Below are 24,558 nucleotides of genomic sequence, written 5' to 3'. Positions count from 1 at the left end.
AATGCGTGGTTCCAAATTTGGCTTTCTCTGGTCATGTCGTCACAGGGTGATACAATTTTAATTTCACAATTTCAATCACAAAAACTTATGTCTGAGCTCTCACTTGCTTTCATTTCGAAATGGTCTGCTTTTACTTTTTCAAAACAAAAAAAAATATATAAATGGATTAAAAATTAGCTAAGTTAGAAGTCATTGTTCACATTAACTTAATCTAAAGTGATGTTTTGGCTATAAAATGATATTTCGGATCTAAGCGCATTGTATACAAAATATTTAACAAAACCATTTCTGAAAAAATTATTTCTCTTCGTGTGAGAAAATAGCTAAACCGATTTCAAAGGCATAACACGGCCATATACATAAGTGATGAGGATATCTAAAGATTAAATTAAAATGAATGTAGGCTTTCTCTGGTCATGTCGTCACAGGGTGATACAATTTTAATTTCACAATTTCAATCACAAAAACTTATGTCTGAGCCTTCACTTGCTTTCATTTCGAAATGGTCTGCTTTTACTTTTTCAAAACAAAAAAAAATATATAAATGGATTAAAAATTAGCTAAGTTAGAAGTCATTGTTCACATTAACTTAATCTAAAGTGATGTTTTGGCTATAAAATGATATTTCGGATCTAAGCGCATTGTATACAAAATATTTAACAAAACCATTTCTGAAAAAATTATTTCTCTTCGTGTGAGAAAATAGCTAAACCGATTTCAAAGGCATAACACGGCCATATACATAAGTGATGAGGATATCTAAAGATTAAATTAAAATGAATGTAGGCTTGATCCATTTACGAATTATTAAAATCGGTTTTTATAGTTTTCTGAATTCGTTGTGAGTTTATGTTTTCCAATCGAGATCTTGGTTTTCTAGTAAAATGTGCAGATATTGTTTGTATATCTAATTTCTTTCGGTGGTTTATTAGAAATATTTATAATCATTATTCAGTGTGTCGGAAGTATTTTAAAAACCCGTGAAAAAATGTGAACAATATTTGGTTCATATATTTTGGAACAAAATATGTCCATAGATCCGCTGAGAGGCGTTGTGGTCACGATATCCAGAAAAATCATATTTATGGTCAGATTTGGTTTATACTTTTAATATGTATTTATTTCAGTCCCATATTATTAAAAAACCTTAGGTGATGGTAAATTCACGTTCAGCCCAAAAATTTCTTCGGAGACACTATGTCGCATTTATTTGGCAAAATCGATGTAGGCTTGCGTTTTCATGTAAACTGGGTGTATATTTTCTGAGATTTAAATATGTTGACAATCGTAAAAGTTATTATTATTATTAGTTAATCGATGCTATTTCATTAAATAATGAAAGTACTTTCCTAAATTGCATCTAAAGATTGTTAAAGAACCGATCCAAGGCAACAAAATTCGAGTAGGATAAAAATATTGGAGAAAATATTTATCATATCCAATAGAAATTATATTGTCGAAAAAATGGCATTACCATAAGAGTACCAGACTATTTCTCTAATTTAATTTTAAGTAAATATGTTTTACATAAAATAAACGGGAAAAAGAAACTAATTGAAAAGAAGTATTTTCTTGTACTTGTAATCGAATGTTGATTCTCACTTAAAAAGGGTGGTGGTTCTCACTGATGGCGTTGGCGAATGAGTTATTAGGTCACAAGACTGTCTACGCGTCATCCTTCGGAATTTTATTATACAATATTAACGGAAGAAATTTCTATTTACAGCTTAAACATTTATTATTTCTACACGTTCTTGTAAAATTCCTATGTTTAAATTTTGTAGATGACATTAATCAATTTGACCTTTATGGGTGATGTATGTGTCATATAAAGATGCGTCTTTACTGCGTTGCTTTAGACGAGAACATGCCACCATCAATGCACCTGATAGCACACACATCACTACTGAAAATGTGACAGTTAGCGCTGAAAATATCGTCGTTTTTAGGCAGGTTTGATGCTTAGATGGCTCTAGATGGCGCGCATATGAGTAAACATCGTCGCCCTCAGATTCGCCTTCTTGCAACACTCGAAGCGATTGAAAGAGGTTTACATTTTCTGATAAGGAGCTAACAGGATTTCCTGTGCCTGTGGATGTCATTACTTCCTCGCCTGCTATGGTTGTGGAATCAAAAGAGGAATCTTTAAGCATGATAGTTCCTTCCTTGTTTGCTGGTGTTGTTGGCTCCAGGGTTGATTGAAATTTCGATGCCGTCGAATTTGAGATATCACGTTTGGTCACAGCTTTCAAATTTCGCCAGTGGCACGGCTGACTCTGAAAAAAAGTTATTTTTAAATAAAACGGAGCAAGGGCCAGAGTGTATGCAGATCCTACAGGGCATCGACCATGACACATTCGTACGTCACATTCAATGTAAAGTGCTGGAGATCCGGTGAATCGAAACGTCTTCATATATGCGTACACCTGAGTTTCAAAAACGCCAGAATCAGACCAAGACCCACGGAATCGTGAAATTAGCTTATCATCTACCGGACAACCATATTCATCTATAAGCTGAATTCTCTTGTTAGCACCATTGTGAGCATAGCAATCGTTCACTACAATGTCGAAACCGTCTATAAAGCGATAACATACATGTATATTAATTAATATCCTACCCAAAAACCATCGGTTGTATTTTAGCATAGGATACACAGTAAGAAAATAATATATATTAATTCTAAAACTCATTTTTAAGACGTACATTTAAAATATGAGAGAGAGAAAAAGTCAAATTATAAGGGTGAAAGAGTTTATCTGGAGTTAAGCACTTATTGTTGCCCACTACTAGGCCTTTATTTGATCTAATCAATTGAATCTACGGGGCAACTAAAATACAATTGGATGCCATCGGCATATAAGCTAAACTCATAGTGTTTAAGTACCTCAATAAGTCATTAATATATATTATGTAAAATATAAATAACAGAGGAGCAAGCACGGAGCCTTTCGGAAAACCTTTACCTGCGGACATAAAACTGGACAAAGAACTATTAACACAAACAGCCTTCGAACCTTCCCAAAGATACGACTTAATTAGATTTAATGCTGAAGGGAAAAAATTAACAATTTTTCCAACTTTAAACTTAAAATGGCCAAGAAAAGTTGGAAAATTCATGAAATATTTATTCATCTTAAGCCTAATACCGTCAGTAATTTTTAAGTTAGAAAGAATTTTTCATCAAAATAGCGTTGATTTGGCGATGTGTTCCAGCATATTGTAAGATCATTAACTATTAGACCTTACAGGTCCGTTGTGATACCACTGTGCTACACGGCCTACCCCATTTATCTTCCTTCGTAGAACCATTTTTAAAAAGTAGTATTGATCCCAACCCCACGCCAGACAGTTCTGTAAGAGAATTAAAAAAGTATTTACCTAGACAACCTGCTCTAATTTTAGCTAGGGCTGGACAATTGCAAAGGATGTGCTCAACTGTTTCTTCCTCCTCCTCATCTCTGCAACTTCTGCAATATTAATGGGAGAAAACTCCTAGTCTCGAGGAATGCCTGCCAAATAGCCAGTGACCGGTTAAACAAGCCACGACATTCGAGATATTGTATCTTGAGAGACTAAGCAATTCCTTTGCTCTTTTCTTGTTTATTTTCGGCCATAGTAGCCTAGCTGTTAGACACGTATCTTCATTTCTCCATGACCTATTGGCCTCTTGGATAATGTGGTTTTTTATTATTAGTTTACTCGTGGCCATGGGTATTCCAATGCTACTTTTATCACTGAGCAATTGAAGAGCAGTATCTTTTCTGGCTAGCTCATCAGCTTAACAGTTTCCCTCAATATCTCTATGCTCCGGAACCCAAATAAGGCTGACCTTAAATACGTCATTAATATCATTTAGAGCCACCCGGCATTCCTGTGCAACCTTCGATCTTAGTAAAGCCGCATTTAATGATTTGATGGTCACCTGGCTATCTGAGAATATATTTATAGTCGTTTTTGTTACGGCGTGCGTATTTAGATATGTAATCACCTCTTTTATATCTAGAACCTCTGCCTGATAGACGCTGCAGTAGTCTGGTAGTCGAACGGATAGTTCCAGTCCTAATTCCTTCGAGACAACTTCATAGTCAACCTTATCGTCTAGCTTGGAACCATTTGTATAAAAATTTGATTCCCCCCCCCCTTCCCCATGGCTTTAGGGTCTGCCACCCCCTTCTTGACGGTATACTCGTCTTAAAGAGCCTTTCAAAGGGGAGTCTAGGGACAGAGTAGTATATTTCTTGTTTGTGACTATTCAGAGAGTGCAAAATAGAAGCGTGGCCAAACATTGCATTACAAATTCAAAAGTAGATTATTCAAACCGTATTTGCTGCGCATGTAAATGATTAAAGTAAGCGGGTCGCCAACACGCACAGGTCCGGTAACACGTGGACCTCCAATGCCGTAACCATTTTGTATTTCCATGTAGCACTCAGGTGGGCTTAGAGTAAAGACGACAGGGTTGCCAGTAGCCACTCTGTTTTTTAAGTTAAATTCAAATAATCAGATAATATCTGCAATATTAACTTTGAGCTGTGTAAAGACTTACTCTACATCCAAAAATGGAAAAGTCACCGTTTTCCAAAAATCATAGCCGTACTCGCAAGTTACTTTGAAATGTTCATCATATTCTTCTTCAATAAGTGGGTTATATTGAACCGTCACAGTATTCCACATAAAATTCTGTCTCAAAACATAATTAGTAAATATTTTTTAAAGAAATTTTCTTACATATATCTTACAGTTGGATTTTTCCGTTTTTCATCATGAAGTGCATTTTTTCCTAGAGTTCCGCAGCGATTCAACTGAATGTAGAACTCATAATAGTCTCTTCCTGAGCCATTAATATACATGCAATCGGGGTCATACGCATAGCCTGCTGAATACACTAGTCCACTGAAAGTCGCATTAAATCCAATTCTAATCTTCATGTAGTCATCTTGACACTCTGCCTCAATATCTGTAGAAATCTTAAGAGATCAGGATTTAGTTGAGTACAATTATTTTGATAGAGACATACGCTGAACTCGGGTGGTGTTGAAGGAAAAATGTTTGTTATAGTCCCGTTCCCAGTAATCGTTTGGCCACTTATCCGCCTCATAAGATACTGTTTGGTAAGTGTCACCGCCATCATTAGAAATCGAACTAACACCAGTGGAATCGTACTCTGGTGATGCTAAATGTGGTCGACCTATCCGATACGGTATATGCCCCGATGAGTCCGGAATATGGTCCTAAAAGCAGAATAAGAGCTGTCCTAAAGCTGTTCAAATAATTTTAATTTGTAACTAAATTATCTCACTGCCTCTTGACGAAGTTTGCTGCGTGCTGCCGTGTCTCCAGTTCGATTTGTGTTCTCTTTGCTAATTTTCTAAATTATTAAATTTAAACAAAATTAAAAAAAAGTTGTAAAGTGCTTAGATGTACTTATGAACCTTTTGTTTGATCTCAGCGGTAGAACCAGCACGCTTTGCAAGCTTAGCCGGCGTGGGTGCTGTTGTTGAGTTTGGCTTACTAATATACGATTTAGATGACATTTTCGCAAGTAACTGCTTTGAAGGTTCTTCGCGTTTCTCAGCCCCTCTGTTATCGAAGCTATCCATTCTTACTGCAGCTTTCGGTGGCATTGAGTTCTTTAAAAGTTTAGAGCCTCGGTTGTTAATAGCAGTTGATTTGCTTTCAAGAGTGTATTCAGTGGTTAAATCAATTGTTTTAACTGCTCTCATCAACGGTATCTGTGAAGATAGATGAGTAATAAATAAATATTCGAAAGCTGAATGGCAAAAGGAGTCAATACGGAAGAAGTACATATCAGAATTAGTCCAGGAGAAGTGTTAGATCAAAAATCTTTTGGTGTGCATTTTACATAGCACTTTTTGCTATTTTTTATGGTTTTTATTAGGAAAATTGGGACTAAGATTTTTACTAATTTTAAGACTGAGAAATCCATTTCATATTCACATTATATTTCGTTGTAAAAATTGCAAAAAAAAATGGAACTATCATGAAAATGTTTATGTTAAATGTTTTATGAGAAAAAATATGCAATAATGCACATTTCATCGAATTTTACTAAATTTTTCCTACGTGATGAATTTTAAAAATCACCTATTTTAAATACGTGTAAAAAACAGATTTTTGTTTTTACAAAAACTCTTTTGGGGATTTTGTTATCGGATGTGTAAACTTTCATTTCAACTTTTGTGGAAAACGCACCGAAATACCTTTCCTTCCATCTTTACTGTTCAAATTTTGAGGCTTGAATGAATGTTTCAAAATGAAGCTAGATAATGTGGCAGCTTCATAAAACACATTTCACCATTTGTAGTACCGCATAATATGATTCAAAATTTTTCGAAATATTGAGAAAAGCAAAAAATAAAGCTATCAGCAAAGTCTATATACCTATATGTCTGGCTATCATGCATACGAACATGTTTGCATGAATCTTAACACGTTCGCGGACGTGAATGCTATAGCATTCATTTTTATAGTGATGCAAAATGACGTGGTTGCTACAGCATTCAAATTTTAAAGCCAAGTTTTGTTCATTTAATTTCTGCTCAAATATGAACGAGACGTTATCAATAAAACGGTCCGCGGATGACATATGGCAAAAATAAATTTTTTGTGTTTTGGTAGGACTGTTATAAGCTTACATGGCAAATTTCAGCGTGATATGTCACATAGTTTGTTTTCTGTGCTACTGTAAACAAGTCAAGCTCGAGTGTGTTCTTCGAATTTAACGATGGAAATTCAAGTTGAACAAAGAATTTGTTTGAAATTTTGTTATTCCAACAAAATTTCGGCTTCAGACGCCTTAAAAATGGTGCAGACAAACTATGGGGACTCTGCTCTATCGCGTGCACGTGTTTTCCAGTGGTACAAATCGTTCAAAGAGGGCCGTACATCGGTTGAAAACTTGCCTCATGAACGTCGTCCAGCAACATCAGTAAACGACGAAAACATCGGAAAAGTAAAGGAAATTGTGCATGAAAATCGCACAAATCGCAAAATCGGTTAACGCTGAATATTATTTAGATTAAAGCGTTTGCGCGAGAACATTCGTCTTAAAAGGAAAGAATTGTGGGACAACAAGTCATGGTTCCTGCATCACGATAATGCACCAGCTCACACATCACGTCTTGTTCGCGACTATTTGAACAAAAATAATGTTAATATTGTTCCGCAAGCACCGTATTCGCCTGATATGGCTCCATGTGACTTTTTCCTGTTTCCCAAGCTCAAGTTGCCGCTCCGTGGAAAACATTTTGAGACAATTGAAGTCATAAAAGAGAATTCGAAGAACACACTCGAGCTTGACTTGTTTACAGTAGCACAGAAAACAAACTATGTGACATATCACGCTGAAATTTGCCATGTAAGCTTATAACAGTCCTACCAAAAAACAAAAAAATTAGTTTTGCCATATGTCATCCGCGGACCGTTTTATTGATAACGTCTCGTTCATATTTGAGCAGAATGTATATGTATAATCAGATTTTGGATATTACAACTAGTTTCAAAAATAATTGTCTGTCTATTTTTGCAGCTCCCTGAAATGTTTAGTGTCCACTAACGTGTTAATGTACTGGCCCAATGCAGGCTTGCTTTAATGGCTTTGCGTTGCTTTACTTTGAAAGCTTAGCGCTGTCAAATAAAATAGAGCGCTATTCAAAGATCTAAAGCGCTTCAAGCTAGTGAAGCAAAGCGGCTATTTAGGCAACTATAAAACATACATCTCTTTTATTTTTTGACAGTTGTCGACGCAAAGAAGCATGCATTGGGTCAGCACCTTAAGAGTATGCAAATACAACGCAAATTTGTAAACATATGTATGTATATATGTATAAGCGAAACCATTAAAAAATGGAATGCACATATATAAGTGCATCTGTGCGTATGTACATAAATGTTACGCAGGTGCATATTCCAGTACATTATTCAGTGATTCTCTCAGCAGCTATTCAAAGAAAACAAAAACATTTGCAGATTCTCGGCAGTAGAAATGCAATCGATATTGCATACGCAATATTGCATCCGTTAATTGCGGATTGGCCAATATTAGTTACGGTTCGAGTACAATGAGCTGACTACACTACCTCAGCCACCTTTTGTGCTAAGCGCTCATTTTTGACCTCGGCTCCAAGATAAGCGGAAAACTGAATGAGGAAGTATGATACTTCTATTTCAATTGAATACAACTGAACCAATTAGAAACTTTGATATTCATAAGAAATCAAACGGTAAAGTGAATTAGATTGTTAGGAGTTATGCAGCTGCCTGTGATGAAACGGATTTCTACACTCTTTATTACACACACATACATATAATATGTATGCATAAGTTCATAGTAATGTATATTAATATTATAACATGAATTGGTTTTATTTAGTCCATACTGTTATATTATACCACTGACAAATAATTGATAGGAATATATATTAATAAAAATAAAGCTACTAAAATTTCGTACTCACATGCACCACGAGCAGAAGAATGGCGCTGATAATCTCCGAATACTTTAATCTTTGTCGATAATATGACATTTTGAATATCGTATGTTGATAGTTCCGTTTTTTGCAGGTGATGTATCTGAAAGTCAAACAAATTTGAAATTTGAAATCGACGAAAAACCCTTCCTGCAACTTCTGATAAAAAGTTGTTTTAATATTTTTCTTTATATATTATACAATTCTTTTTCAATTTCAGTAGTTGTATAAATCTGTATAAACGCATGAAAAAGTTACCCATTATTCTACCCATTACCCATTAATTACTCTAAACAAATTTCAGTATGAAATCACTCTCAATGGCACTGGAGAGGATTTATACTACAAGCATGGATACAAGTTTCCGTTAATAAAAATCCTCAGAAAAAAAACAGTTATCACAAAGATCCTCTTAAACAATAATTTTACATGCCGTTGTAATATTAGAGTAAAAGTCTTATGGTATACAGCATAATAATTAATAAAAAAAATTTTGTGTAATTTTAGTCTAAATTAATATAAGTCACAACCACTCATAAAACACATTTTATAGCTTCGTCAGTGCGAAGTCATCAAATGCTAGACTGCCTTAATTGGTAGCAAACATTTTCAAAATAATAGGAAGGCGAAAAATCACTCCAAGTTCGTAGTAGTATTAAAGAAATAGAAACTATGTTAATTTAATTTATATTAAATAATTTTAGTGGAAACAGGCAACAACCGATTTACTCTCCCTATAACAACAATCATGGGAAAAATTATATAAATTATAATTTTACATGCCGTTGTAATATTAGAGTAAAAGTCTTATGGTATACAGCATAATAATTAATAAAGAAATTTTTGTGTAATTTTAATCTAAATTAATATAAGTCACAACCACTCATAAAACACATTTTATATTGTAGCTTCGTCAGTGCGAAGTCACCAAATGCTAGACTGCCTTAATTGGTAGCAAACATTTTCAAAATACTAGGAAGGCGAAAAATCACCCCAAGTTCGTAGTAGTATTAAAGAAATAGAAACTATGTTAATTTAATTTATATTAAATAATTTTAATGGAAACAGGCAACTACCGATTTACTTTCCCTATAACAATAATCATGGGAAAAATTATATATTTTACATTTGTACAATATTCTATGAGTCTAATTTAACATTTACTTATATTTACAATATTGGATATAAAATAACTATTTTTAGAGGTTATAGTCTTTTATAAAGATGTATAGATCCATGCAGAATTGCTTGTGCAAAATCCTTTTTGTCAATAGTCACCATTTTGATAAGTTTTTTACCCAAAGCCATTCGAGTATTCTTAACCCGTAGTTGAATTTTTTACTTATCTAGAAAGCGAAAAAATGGCTGCATCCGACTCTCTTAGTAAATCTGTAAATACATAATTTTTTATAGAGTACAACAAAAATACTTAACCACAATATTTAATTATAATTCACACTTATCTTTATAATTCATTCAATGACAATTTAAAAGTTTGTTTATAGACCGATAAATGTTTTTGTTATGGTTACGCCGAAAAAAAGACACTTGTAAAACCAAAGTATTTCACATTTTCCACAAATAAGTTCTACTTTTTCGAAAATGATAGCGTCAATTTCAACACAGGACGAAACGGTACATTCAATACGCAATTCTTACTGCAAATACTTTTTCACAAGTAAAGGCCAACCTCTTGAAACAAATATTTTTACATTTGCCAATAATTTTGCCATGGAAACAAATACTTTTCTTTTAATGCAATATAGCATTTTATTTAATCTCATTTCTTTCAGATTTATTTTTTTTTCAGAGCAGTGTTTGTTTTTCAGTACTAAATGTAAGCGTATTCACAAAATTAATATGAATTTGAATAAAAAATAATTAAATATCTGTTCTTATTTGATTTTGGTAGGCTCCACATTGACTTTGGATTTCGAAGAAGTTGGTTCCTTAAACGATGGATTTTCAAAGCTAATTACTTGAAAATTGTATAAAAACTGTTCGAATGACAGCTTGACAGCAAAAAATTTACCCGAGACTTTCCACGGATATATTTTAAAATAGTTAATTTATACGACTTAATTATTTGCATATTGGGAAATATATCCAAAAGTCATTTTTAATCTATATATGTATAAAAAAATTAATTAATTGCTCCAGTAATAATAAAAAAGAGTCATGCTAATTTCCAAATAGGTTTGTTATTTGTGAAAAATGTGATTAGCAGGCACAAAATATTTTGGTAGAAGTTCTAGGCCACACGCCTTGTTCCAATTGGACCTTCTTCCTTCATAAAAAAAATAAATAATTGGCGCGTACACTTCTGTTAGGTGCTTGGCCGAGCTCCTCCTCCTATTTGTGGTGTGCGTGTTGACGTTGTTCCACAAATGGAGGGACCTACAGTTTCAAGCCGACTCCGAACGGCAGATATTTTTATGAGGAGCTTTTTCATGGCAGAAATACACTCGGAGACTTGCCATTGCCTACCGAGGGAGACCGCTATTAGAAAAATGTTTTTTTTTAATTTTGCTTTCACCGAGATTCGAACCGACGTCTCTCTGTGAATTCCGAATGGTAAACACGCACCAACCCATTCAGCTACGGCGGCCGCATTCTTCCTTCATATGTACACCAAAACACCTCTTCCCGTATTGCAATACTTTATTTTAAACGTCAAAATCATAAAATATTATTATATTTGTAAACGAAAATAATGGAATACGTATATACAATCTTCGACCGTTGCATTTCGATTATTCGAAAACTACGAACTCTTGTTTTAACTACATCCATTCAAAATAATAATTATAATAACTCGTAAATTTGCTAGTATGAACATAATTAGATATATATATTTATCATTAAAAAATTAAATGCGCTACATATTTAATACATTTTTTAAGGGTTGAAGGAAAACACTCGTTATATTATTATTTTATATTAGTAAAAATATGCATAGAAAATTCATACGTATTTTCATAAAGTTTAATCTAAAATACGTGAATATCTTTTATAAAACGTCGGTTTAATATAAAAATGTAAGTAAGCAAGTAAGTGAAACAACATTAAGACGCACGTATTTGAGGCCGCTTTTTCTTTTCATTCATGACCTGGATTTTTCCCCGTTTGCGCTCTTCGGAAATTTATACACTATGGATTTTTGTTAGAATTAGATTTTGTTAGATTTTGATAGAAGCTTCTTTATGGATTCGCAAAGAATGATTATTTACTTATAGTGGTGATGGACAGGAGCCATAACTCAACATCCCATCACATACGTAGCATGTCACTCGCTTTTAGCTTTAAAAAAATCCCAGACCCAACTTCGTTTGCATACCCAAGTCATATAAAGCCAAGTCGTATATAAGGCAAACAAAATTTAAAACAACGGTTTAATTCGTGTAAACGGTGGTGAAATTGTGGTTGGCAATTTTTAGAAAATACGTTAATGCTCTAATGAAAATGCAAATGTTATGCTCGTCCTTGCAAAACGCCAAAGTTCATTGTTTTCAGCTTTCAAAATGTAGAATCGGTTCATGTGGTAAAAACGCAAGAAAAATACTTTCAAACATCTGAATTGCAATAACAATCAATTCGGGAGCATTGTAAAAAATGAAGGTAACACTTCATCACTTTCATTAAGTAGTTTACTTCAATATATACTTAAGTACATAATTTCACAAGATTTAAATGTATACTAAATTTAATCACCACTTTACAAATATGATCCAGACAATTTTTCACCCGATGGTTGGTTAAAGTGGTGATTCGTCCAGAATCCAACTAGCGCTTCCGCATCATTTTGTAGCCACATCGTTATCAACTTGTTTAATATTATTTACAGCATGACTATATCCAGTTTGTGCGGTTTAATAACCGTATTAGATTGTTGACGTTACCGCTTGAGTTTGTAAGTAGGCCTTAACGTTCTGCTAATTTTGCATTTCGTTTGGTCTTTCCATCTACAATCCGCGATTCGGAGGTATTTTTGGGAAATTATATCCTTAACTGCACCTAATGGTATGAATACCGATTCTGCAAAAGCGTTATTCATAGCAGATCCCCCTCTTGCCAGTTCATCTGCCTTTTCTTTACCTTCAATGTTCCGGTGACCCGGGACCCAGATTAAGGTAACTGCATGCTTTTCACTCAAGGTTTTAAGATTAAGGTAACTGCATGCTTTTCACTCAAGGTTTTAAGGCTATTCCTACTTTGTTGCACCACCACAGAGGTTGTTGTAGCTGAATCCAGTGCATGGATTGCAGTTTGGCTATCCGAAAGAATAGCGATATGCACTTCAAAGAGAAATCTCCGATTAGTAGCCTATAGGCGTCCCCAATTGCCAGTACTTCCGCCTGAAAAACACTGCTGGTATTAGGGAGACGCACAGATCTCTCAATTTTAAGTCTGTGAGAATATGTACCAGCTCCAACACCACAGCCCATTTTACTGCCATCTGTATAGACAGTAGTGTCGAAGTATTTTAGAGAGAATCCCTTATTCCATTCTTCCTTATATGGAAAGGGAGTGGCAAAATTCCTATTGAATGTTACCGTCGAGACGATGTAGTCAGTCCTCACCGAGGTTAACTGAGTTTGTCGCAATAATAGACTGGCATGACAACAAGTTTTTTCTTTCCAGCGACCCGCTTCATTCAACCTAAATGCACACATGGCTGCCTTCTTCTTAATATGTAGATCTATTGGAACAACGTATTGATTGCACCGACCGTTATTGCACAGGCTGATCTTTGTATTCTGCCGAGTGATTTGGTATTGTACTCTCTCCCTAGAGCTTTCCGCCAAACTACCGAACCATACGGTAAAATAGGTCGTATAACCGTCTTATACAGCCATAATGTATGCTTAGGTTAAAGACCGCATATTCTTCCAAGCATAGAAACTCTATTAAGTTTTGTTAAGTTTGCTAATAACGCATAACCACAGAAGTGGAGATAATACTCCCCCCTGTGGAGAGCCCTGCGGACCTTCTTGGTTATGTTGATATTACCCATATTAGCTTTGATTATCCTGGCTTCTAGCATAGAGATGACCCAATTACTGATGCAGCCTCTAAGTCTATAAACGCCCGTTGGATGGCATCTGTACTTTAACCCGATAGTTGGATCAAAAAAATGAAATCTTCTAGGCTATGATATCAAGTTTGACAACCGATATTGAAACCAATATTTGAACCGACACTGCGTCGAACTCGACTTGAATTTTTGAAGGTGTGCGATTATTTGGGCATTGATTAAACTAAAATATCCGCGGTTATTAGCGTTAGCTTCTGGAAACAAATACCATATAATGTTTTTTGCACACACGTTGAAATTGGAAGCCAAAATTAAAGCCGCTGTTTAATGGTTCAAACAAATTTGTGTTCCACGTGAGCAATTACGGGCAGAGGTCGACTGAGAAAAAAGTGTGGCTCTATCTATACCATAGTAAATAAGTACGTAACGACTCCAGAAATTCCCCCCATTAGAAGATGTGACATAGGAGGTATCGGGGGATGCGTATGCAATAACAGTAAAGTTATACCTTTAGCCCGCCGTCTCACCTCTAAAATAAAAGATATGTATGGTCGAAATGGCTTAGCGAAGGAAATACAAAATAATTTATTTGAAGAAATAAATGAAGAGATGAGGGCAGTAAATAGATATTTTTTCCGACGAGATCACATATATAAATGCGATTAAAAAATACAAGATAATATAAGATTAAGAGCTATTGTAGATAGGTTTGAAAAAACTCAAAACTGTTTCAATAATTTAGTCAACAAGAATTGGAAAGCGCATTTTACATCGAAATCATTAACAAAATTCCAGAATTTTTTTTATTTTCGATAACTTTTAATCAATTTGGAATTTTATTTAGTGTAAGATCTTTTCTTTAAACTGTTTTTACAACTGAAGAACACAATTCCGAAAATGTTTTAATATCATAAATAAAATTTCTGTAATATATATTTACAAATCTCAAAACGTACAGAAATGCGTTTATTTATGTAATAAATACGTTCATGCCCGGTTTCACTAATCAATTCTAAAATTTCAAGTTATACAATTTCAATACGAAATTTCGATATTTTAAATTTTAACAGTCCAATAAATTTAAAATGAATTGCTGAAACCGGGCATACATTTATCAAGCATTTTCTTAACATTTTTTTTTCTTTTATTATAAATATTATAAAATCAAAAATGCGGTATGGAGTTTCATCTTAACTTTTACAAGGCCGATAAAATACGCTATCGCCTCACCATTTTGGAGTGTAAATTGCCATAACACTTTTATACATGGTCGTCGGTTAAAAATCGTTATTACATTACCCTATGCTTAAGTGCTTAGCTTAATAAAGCGGAAGGAAAGAAGGGCAGCGAAAACGGAAACCAATATGGTCAAGCGAAGGGCGGGAAGCACACACACATACTGTATATTACTAACTATATGCATATGTACATACTAATAAATGAAGCTGAGCGTGAAAAAAATATAGCAGCAAGGTCAAAGCCATAAACTGCTTGTTTGTATAGATAGCAAACTTCAAGTGAAAAATATGTTTATACTTCAGGCTAAAGACTCTTAGCGCGTTAGTGTAGTGTGGTAATTGTACCACGCACCCATAACAAAACAGTCAAAAAGACAGTTCATTATATTGAATAGAATCAAGCAAGCGACACGTTTATCGTATGTACTTTTTATACAACATAACAGTTTCATCTTCTTGCTATAGCACTCATAGCGGCTGGAACAATACCGTAACCAACCGTTAAAGACTTTTTACTCTCCAATAATTCGTTAAATGAGTTTACTTACACAGGTTTTGCAGATTTGAGAAATGAAATAATCATATACGAGTACATACATTTACTTAAATGAATACATCCATGAGCAACTACCTACGTATGTGCATGTGTACATACGATTTTGTACATAAATTTCGTTCATTACCACATTGTTTGCATCGTTTTTTCGTATTTCTTGTTTTACATTTTCAAACTGCTATTGTTTTCTATCCGAACATGGGGTTATCATGAATTGTGTTGACGTTAACCGTTGCTCTTATACACCTGTATCAGAGTGATTCTTTTCTTTATGAGTGCAAAACTGAATTATCCATCTCTCGTCGCTGTAATGCAATGGTCTTGTAAAAATGAAAAAATGGTCACTATTATTTGTTTCTGATTTCGGGGGGACCAACTATTTAATGTCCCAAACATTTAAATTAATATAACAAGCTTCTCGAGGGGCATTTTTAAAGCTGTGGCATATAGTGCACGGTTACATGTTATTATTATTAATATAGATTTTGGGAATATTATTGGATTTGAAATGCAAACATATGTGCATACATACATATATCGTTGATCTTTCAAGAGAGTAACTAAAACGTTAAAATTTTTGTTTCCATATTTTTAAAACTTTTCTTAATCAGTGCTTTACGCTGAATATACCAATGCTTTTAGAGTCTGTAAAATGCTTTTCTAAGTGTTTTAGATATTATATATATTATTTTTCGCCTGGTAGTAAATCCGTTTATGCCTTATAACTTCATAAAAGTAAATATTAAAGCAGCTTATGCTTAATACCACTAGCTTTGAAATTTCCTGACCTTGAGCTAACTTTTCTTCATGCCCTAGTGGTAATGTGAGTAAGACTTTAAATAACCATAAATGTTGTATATATAAGTATATACTTATATGTTACGTCTTTGTGATGAAGCTGTTACATATCAATGTTTTAAAAATAAACGTAGTAGTAATTATTGTGGTATAACTTATTTTCTTTTATCGTTATATAATTCTACCTTAGATATTCGCTTTTTAGATACGAGTATACACTTACAACTTTTCGTGATATAAGTATATATGATGGCGTTCGGAACACTCATTTCTATCTTTTTACAAGTAAACATTGCACATATCTATGCGCAGATTTCGTTTCCACATCGCTCAAGATTATATGCGTAACCTGTCAATTCGTAATCTTATTTTCACTTAATGCAAAAATTTTCATCTACTACATCTGTCAACGTTTTTCAATAAATTTAATTTCACCAAATGCTACTAAATAGCAACCCAAATCCAACCAATAGTCTCCGATGCTGGCGCTACATGACAACTCCAGTTGATGTATATTTTTTATTTACAATGAAAAAAATGAACCCACATAAATATTTGATATTTTCTTAGAGAATTTATTCAAAACTACTTAATTTTGGTAAATAAATGCGTGGTTCCTCCAATTAATTTTAAATTTATCAGACTGTTCATCCAAAATTCAAAATACGGGCATAAGTGATTTACAGTTTATTTATGGTGAAGTTTTATGAGGACAACTTAACTTAAGAATAGCTTAACTATATGGAGTACTTAAGAGCGCATATGTAATATTTTTAAGTTGATACTTTAGTGAATATTCTTATTTAGTAGAGATTATTAGCATATTACATTATCTAAATAAAAAAATGTTTAAAAGTGTAATTTCTTTAAAGGACATCAACTTGTACACCTCTCAGTTATACGATGTGTTTTCAAAAAAACAACTTCCTGGATTAGCCCAAGTATCGTCTGGGTAGTTTCCGAACACCCGTTCGAGACTGACATCACTGCCATTCAAGAGATGCAATGGACGGGGCAAGGCAGGAAAATCTTAGGACCTTGCCACGTCTACTACAGCTAAGATATAAAGGAGCGCAGTGTTGGACTTGTTGTGGGAGAGAGACTTCGTCGCCAACTACTGTCGTTCACATCGGTGGACGAGCGTCTCGCAATAGTCCGCATCAAAGCGCGATTTTTCGACATCTCGCTCATTTGCCCCTCGCCCCGACCGATGAGACCAAAGATTCTTGGAAAACCCCCATGAAAGTAAAATCGACAACCACCATCTTTACGTCGACTTCAAAGCTGCATTCGACAGTACGAAAAGGAGTTACCTATGTACATATATGCCGCGATGTCTGAATTTGATTTCCCCACAAAACTGATGCAAGATGACGTTGCTCAATACCAGCAGCGCCATCAGAATTATCAAGGATCTCTCCGAGCTCTTTGATACCAAACGAGGTTTCAGACAGGGTAACTCGCTATCGGGTGACTTTTTTAACCTGATTTTGGAAAGCATTGTACGAGCCGCAGAGCTTAACCGCTCAGGCACAACATTTTATATGAGCGTACAGTTGTTGGCGTATGCCGATGATATTGGCATCATCGGCCTTAATAACCGCGCTGTTAGTTCTGCCTTTTCCAAACTCGATAAAGAGGCAAGCGAATGGATCTGGTGGTGGACGAGGGCAAAATAAAAAACCTCCTTGCATCAAACAAACAGTCGGTGCTCTGGCGTACCGACACCTATGTCACTGTTGACAGTTATGATTTCGAGGTTGTAGGTCTTCGTCTATTTAGGAACCAGCATTAACACCTATAACAGTGTCAGCCTGGAAATCCAACGTAGAATCTCTCTTGCCAACAAGCGCTACTTTGGACTAAGTAGGCAATTTAGTAGTAAACCCCTCTCTCGATGAACAAAACTAAGACTCTACAAGGCTCTCATCATACCCGTCCTAACGTATGACGCAGAAACGTGGACGATGACAACATCCGATAAAGCGACGCTTGGAGTGTTTGAGAGAAAGATTATGCGGAACATTTTTGGACCTTTGCACGTTGGCAACGGCGAATATCGCAGGATTTGAACGATGAGCTGTATGAGCTTTACGACGACATAGACATAACGCAGCGAATAAAGATCCAGCGGCTACGCTGGCTGGGACATGTTGTCCGAATGGATACAAACGCTCCGGCTCTGAAAATATTCGATGCGGTACCAGCAGAGGAAGAGGAGGGCCTTCTTTGCGTTGGAAAGATCAGTGGATAAGGACTTGACTTCACTTGGTGTGTCCAACTGACGCTTTGTTAAACTCGGCCAAAATGGCGTAAGCGGTTATCGCGTCAATTAAGAAAAAGAAGAATATTATTTCAGCAGGTTTATTATTATTTCTATATCTACTTATAGATAGTAATCTAATTCTACCCAGCGCCAGGGCCGTCAAATTTTCGTTTTCATTTCTCCTATATGCGTGTTCTCTTCTCAAGCTATTGCATTCTGACCAGGCAAGAGTGCCATATTTTCTAAACTCTACGAAAAGTGAAGGTGCAACGGCTGATTTTATGTACCGTAAGGTACGTACATAAGTTCTTCAAAATATTATTGCTTTATATCCAATAAATGACATTGTTAATGAGTTGATAGATTAAAGATGGATAAAATCGAGTCATTAGCGTTTGAAAGGAACTTACGTCCCCGAATAAATGCATTAATTGAGAATGTTGTCAATTCCTCCCAGAGGTAAGAGGTAAACATGTGTTAAATAAAAAGTAAACTTTCGTTATATTTATGCAATTATTGAAAACTTCTGCAGTAATCATAGTCTTACAAATTAAATCACAGCAAAATATTCCTCAAGTACGAGAGTATTCCTCAAGTGCGTCAAGAGGAAGGCTGCAAACGCCAGCAAAAACTCAGTTACTGTCGTTTTAATGATATTATCTACTAATCGCCTTTCTAAAATCAATATTTGGGAAACAGCTCGGTAACTACGCACACATGTATAGATGCCAATCACAAGCATTGGCAATACATAGTTAAGTTAAAAATATAAATTATTAAGTATAATTCTCCGTGTGAAGTTGCCAGTCCCCCATCGGAAAACTCTAAACCCTTTGGAAGGCAACTCGAAACTACTAAAGTCAGCTTTCACGAAAATCATACAATAGAGATTAGTAAATTTTATGGAAGAATTGCAAAAACGTCCCTCATCATCAGACTTCGCGATGTGAAGTTACCAGTCCCCCATCGGAAAACTCTAAACCCTTTAGAAGGCAACTCGAAACTACTAAAGTAAGCTTTCACGAAAATCATACAATAGAGATTAGTAAATTTTATGGAAGTACAATTGCAAAAACGTCCCTCATCATCAGACTTCGCAAGTCCAAAACTGCAATAATAGAAGTGAACAGCTTGAAGATAGGTATGTAGGTGTTAACGAAAAATGGTGGATGGATAGTGGCGAGTTCATGTCAGATGATGTGAAAATTCACTACTCTGATAGATCAGTGCTGATAAAATTAGAAGAAATCATTGAATATCAACATTTTAGAAGTTAATGCGCCTACAGTTAACAAAACCAATGCGGAACTTGAAGCCTTCTCTACTGAAGTAGAAGAACTTTTGAAGTTTACTAAATCGACCGAAATTACTAACATCCAAAGCGATTTTAATGCTCAAATAGGATCCTTATATGTTGATGGAAAAGCAGGAGGTTTCAGATTCGGTACTAGAAATAAAAGGGGTGACAGACTCATACAATTTTCCCAAGAGAAAAGTCTAAAAATATCCAATACCGAGTTTAGCTTTAGTAAAATCGACGGTGGCATTTCAAAATATCAGCAGCATCAAAGAAATTCCGTCAAAGACTACAGAACTACCTGAAGTGTGGAAAAAGTAACCGAATGGATGACAGGCGAAATAATAAAATTTATAAATGGAAGGAGAACTCAAAACAAGAAGAAAACACCTCTGCTACTAAAATAATATGGCCATAACAGATACGTATCAGAAGAAACTTCTATAGGGACGCTATATCTGTAATCTATTCAGTAACAATCGACCACCTTTTAACCAATCAAATGACAATACCGGTTACAGCATAACATTAGACGAAATAGAAAATGCTGTACGTTCCTCAAAGAATAACAAAGCAACTGCTCCTGACGAAAATCCTGTAGAAATTTTAAAACTAATTGACGAAGAAGGTTTTCAGATATTTCTACGCATTCTTAATTGCATTTATGATACCGGGCAGCTTCCACAGGATTGGCTAAAAGCTGTTTTCATTACATTACTTCTTCTCCAAAATTGCAAAGATGTGCAAAAGGATGTAGTCATGTGATTTCTAGATTATCAAAAAGCATTCGACAGTGTAACATGACAAGTTTTTGGACATCCTAGCATCACTCGACAATAACACAAAAGAGTTACGATGTTTAAAAAATCTTTATAGGAACCAGATGGGCGAAATTAATGTTGACAACGAAAAATCGCAAGAAGTCCCCATTCTTAAAGGCGTTAGGCAAGGCCGCTTATTATCACTTCTCCTTTTCAACATCTGTTCTACGAAAATCTGTCCAGATCTCTTTGGGATTCACATGAAGGTATAAAAGTTAATGGAGTGGTTATAAATAAAATTAGATACGACGACGATACCACACTTTTAGCAGAGAGCTTGAATTATTTGAACGTTACTAAATAAAGTTGTTCATCACGGCGAAAACTACGGTCTTAAAACTAACATTAATAAAACGAAATTCATGCAGTCAGTAGGCGTCATGCCGATGAAGGCACTCATTAAACGCTGATGGTTCACAATTTACAGATAGAAAAAGTTTCACATTCCAAATACCTTGGATGCTGGCTTAGTGAAAATAAGGATACATCAGCCGAATATAAGGCGTTGGACGGGCATCTGCAAAAAATTATAAAATTATTCTATGATTTACATTAAAATTTTATAATTTTTTTACTACCTTCGCAAAAAGGGGATAAACGTATGCCCCCTTTTCTCTCACTTCCAAATTGCATCAACGGATTGGAAAATAAAAAAAAATCAAAAGAATTTGTGGTAAAATATATTTTCTCTATATTAAATTTTAAATTGGGATACATTTTTTGCCCACATGCCAATTTTGACAAAAAAATCTTGCGTCCGAGGTTGCTGTCTAGTGACAAACGGCAGATGAAAATTCTAAAAATGGCCCAAAGTCATTCTACTACATTCCTTGCATCACCTTCGGTCATTATTTTAAAGAAATTTTCAATGTAGACGGTTTTTCTACAGTTTTATTATGGCATAGAATTTTTCCTGTTGCTTAAAATGTACATCCACCATTTCTTTATGTTAACAGCAGTTCTTGGTTTGCATCAGGAATGAACAAATAAGTACAGTTGTACCTTTTCCGGACCTTTTCGAACCAAAAATACATTATGCACATTACTCCAAAATAAGACATTTTGGTGTCATTCGACAAAATTTTATGCAGTGTTTTAATACGAAGTTATGCAAATTTTGTACATTTTGTACATTTGAGCAACCGTGAGTCGGTTACAATTATGAATAAACATGGAATAAGAAGAGTGCGCAAATTTTCACTTTATGTGTGTGTTTTTAATAGCGGTCGCCCCTCGCCAGGCAATGGCAAATCTCCGAATGTATTTCTGCCATGGAAAAGCTCATCATTAAAAATATCTGCCGTTCGGAGTCGGCTTAAAATTGTAGGTCCCTCCATTTGTGAAATAACATCAATAACCAATAAGGGGAGGAGGTCGGCCAAACACTAAAAATAGTGTGTACGCGCCAATTTTATATAATTGCTTTTCATCCGTCACCACCTAGTAAGCCGTTATATTTCGGAAAAACATTTGTTCTCATCTAGCCAATATATAAGTATAAACCAAACCGGGCTATAAATATTTTCAGAATAAGAAACTCCTTTTTCTATCTGTGAAAACCCAGTGGCATTCGATTCATCCTACAGTGATTGCAGTTGTATGGAGCAATGGTCAAAACTCTTTTTATCTTACACTAAATGAGATTTCGCAATGAAACTTAGTACAGGCTAGCTTGGTAAGGAAACTGGGGAGTGAGATCGGATAAAACTGCACATGTTTCCATATAACGGTACCTTTTGAAAATACAATTTGAAGTAACTACTGGAAACAAAATGTAAAAAAGCTATACTTAATATATATGTAGAGTGAGTGTTAAGCAAAAAATTGAGCTTTTATAAATTCTGGAAAATTATCACGGTCAAGCCGACTTTTGATGAAATACTCGTATGCTTATGTATATAAAGAACCGTTCAATCAATTTCCCCTAAACTCCCCGTACAATAACCATGGCCACTTTCCATATAAAAGTATTTTCGAAGGAGGCAAATGTGCTATATTTCGCTGTGTAATTATGCTAAATTCCTCACACTTTTATTCAGAGCAATATTTTAGGAGAAAATTTGATTTTTATAAAATAAAAAGACTGATAGTAGAAAAGCGTGTGATGGTAATATATATTTGCTATTTTTGTTAAAATAAGCAAAATGTTCAAGTTTTTGGAAAAATGGCGACAGCTTTCCTAAATTATTGGAAAATATGTATAGTACTTCACTTACTCTTAAAATGGTAATTTTGGCTTCAAAGCCAAATTCTGGGACTCATTTTATTTTTGTAATACTCTCAAGCAAAGTAAAATCATTTCTGAATCCAAGTAGTAAAACTCAAAAATATTAAGGAACAAATTTACATCAAGTATTTACCATCTAATAATAACATCAAAGGACATGAACAGGACGAATATAAACCACATACCTTTTACAAAGATATCCACTGCAATATATTTAAATTTCACACTTATGGCGATGTCGTTTTTTCAAAAAAATAAATCGTGTCCGATTCTAAAATAAAAGTAGTCCTGTATTTGGTCCTAAAAATGTCGCATGCAACGAAGGCACATTGTAATGTAAAGCACTGCGCGCAAGCCAATTTTGGCGTCAAATTGCTATATTTTCATAAAAGTTATACATTTTACATATCATTAGTAATGACAAAACAAAAAAGAAAAATGATTTTTTTTTTTTGATATTTTTTGCAATTACATTTTTATTATATTATATATATTATATTATATTATATAAGTATACATAAATAAAATATCAATGTATGATTTTACCGTTTTAATTTTATCGATAACGTCCATTTACTTTTTGATCAGAAGTTTTTTATTATATTTATTGAATGTCATTTCATAATTATTGATGATATCCAATTCATTCAAAGTTAAAGCCTCTAACTTACGTAATTTTGCTCACTTTGAATTTCCTGATGGTCCAACGAAAGCTTCAAAATTTAATTTTTTCATTTATTTCTCAGGTTGCTAAGTATGTAGCAATTTGCCTTGGGCCACAAAATTGTTAGAAACATTTTAGCCGAAATTTTCACTTATAATTAAACATCACTCTACAAATGTCATTGACCTCGAACATTTTTTTAAATAAAAAATTGACGCCCATATACTATACATTAAAAATGTAATATTGGCATGTCGTGCTAGTTTTAAGTAATCAGTAAATACTCACAAATATAAGGGAGAGCACAAATTATTAATTTTTGAACACTTCACCACTATGATTTGTTTGTTACTTTTTTCTTAATATACAACAGTTAACAATTTGTTAAAACGATTTTAAAGTTTTATTTTATCTTTCGCCTTGTTGGTGTCGGCTCGTGGATTGTACTTTGCCACTTCTTCTTGGCGATGTATGTTGGTATACAAATGCTAAAGGTTTGGTACCGCTATTATAGTCTGATGTTTGGAAAAGCTAAGAATCACTCAAGTGCAAATATACAAAAAAAAACATCAGCCCAAAACACATGAGAATTAATGGCTGCTATACACTAACACACTTGCTTTATTTTCGTAATTCGTATACTTAATATTACATAATGCAAACTGCTTTATTTTGTTTGCGCCTATTGAAGACCACATACATCGAAGAGCAAGTAGAGATTTAAAATGTTTTGAATCCGTTTACGTACGGCACAGGTGTGAAGCGAAGCACAAAACATGCACGTTTTTATAAAATCATGAGCTAGACTGCAAAAATAATGGAAGCAATGGAAAAGCTAAAGCTATAAAGGCCTTTGTTTATGCATTAAAAAGAGTATGGCGAAGTAAGAAACAAAACTGAAGAGAATAAATTCGTACTCCCGACTTGCCGGCTCTGTAATAATTGCTGCAAGTTCTCCCTTGGAAATCTTAAACAGCATGCGGAATTATACATATGTATATATATATAAATGCGATGTAGCATTCAGAACAATTTGTTATTAAAACTTCAGTACAACTTCCAGGCTTATAAATCATTAGGATGGTCATGTATATATGTATGTATGTGTCTGAACATATGCTATAAACAAGATCAATAGAAACACTCGTGAGCAAGTTCGACTGC

The 24,558-nt window shown here is 34.4% G+C and overlaps 1 protein-coding gene across 1 annotated transcript; it reads right to left on the bottom strand.

Annotated features, from left to right (window-relative positions):
• Window positions 1-1,548: 1,548 nt before the first annotated feature.
• LOC128860601 (uncharacterized) lies at window positions 1,549-23,941 on the bottom strand. Its single transcript, XM_054098220.1, has 10 exons — window positions 23,683-23,941; window positions 8,481-8,595; window positions 5,436-5,735; window positions 5,303-5,371; window positions 5,021-5,234; window positions 4,743-4,960; window positions 4,550-4,683; window positions 4,323-4,477; window positions 2,337-2,578; window positions 1,549-2,276 (listed from the first exon to the last, which is right to left on the bottom strand). Exons 2-10 carry the CDS (start codon window positions 8,547-8,549, stop codon window positions 1,791-1,793), a joined length of 1,887 nt encoding a protein of 628 aa, XP_053954195.1. The 5' UTR covers window positions 8,550-8,595; window positions 23,683-23,941; the 3' UTR covers window positions 1,549-1,790.
• Window positions 23,942-24,558: the final 617 nt, after the last annotated feature.

The sequence above is a fragment of the Anastrepha ludens genome, chromosome 4, assembly GCF_028408465.1.
Source record: "Anastrepha ludens isolate Willacy chromosome 4, idAnaLude1.1, whole genome shotgun sequence".
Taxonomy (NCBI): Eukaryota; Metazoa; Arthropoda; class Insecta; order Diptera; family Tephritidae; genus Anastrepha; species Anastrepha ludens.
Note: the sequence above shows the minus strand (reverse complement) of the source record. Positions and strands in the feature narration are given on the sequence as shown.

Bases quoted from the DNA above. Each gene is read 5' to 3' on its own strand.
- LOC128860601 (XM_054098220.1), bottom strand. From the start codon at position 8,549: ATGTCATATTATCGACAAAGATTAAAGTATTCGGAGATTATCAGCGCC. The intron at 4,478-4,549 runs GTAAGTCTTTAC...CTTAAAAAACAG, and splicing joins TTTCCATTTTTGGATGTAGA to AGTGGCTACTGGCAACCCTG. The intron at 2,277-2,336 runs GTAGGATCTGCA...ACTTTTTTTCAG, and splicing joins TGTGTCATGGTCGATGCCCT to AGTCAGCCGTGCCACTGGCG.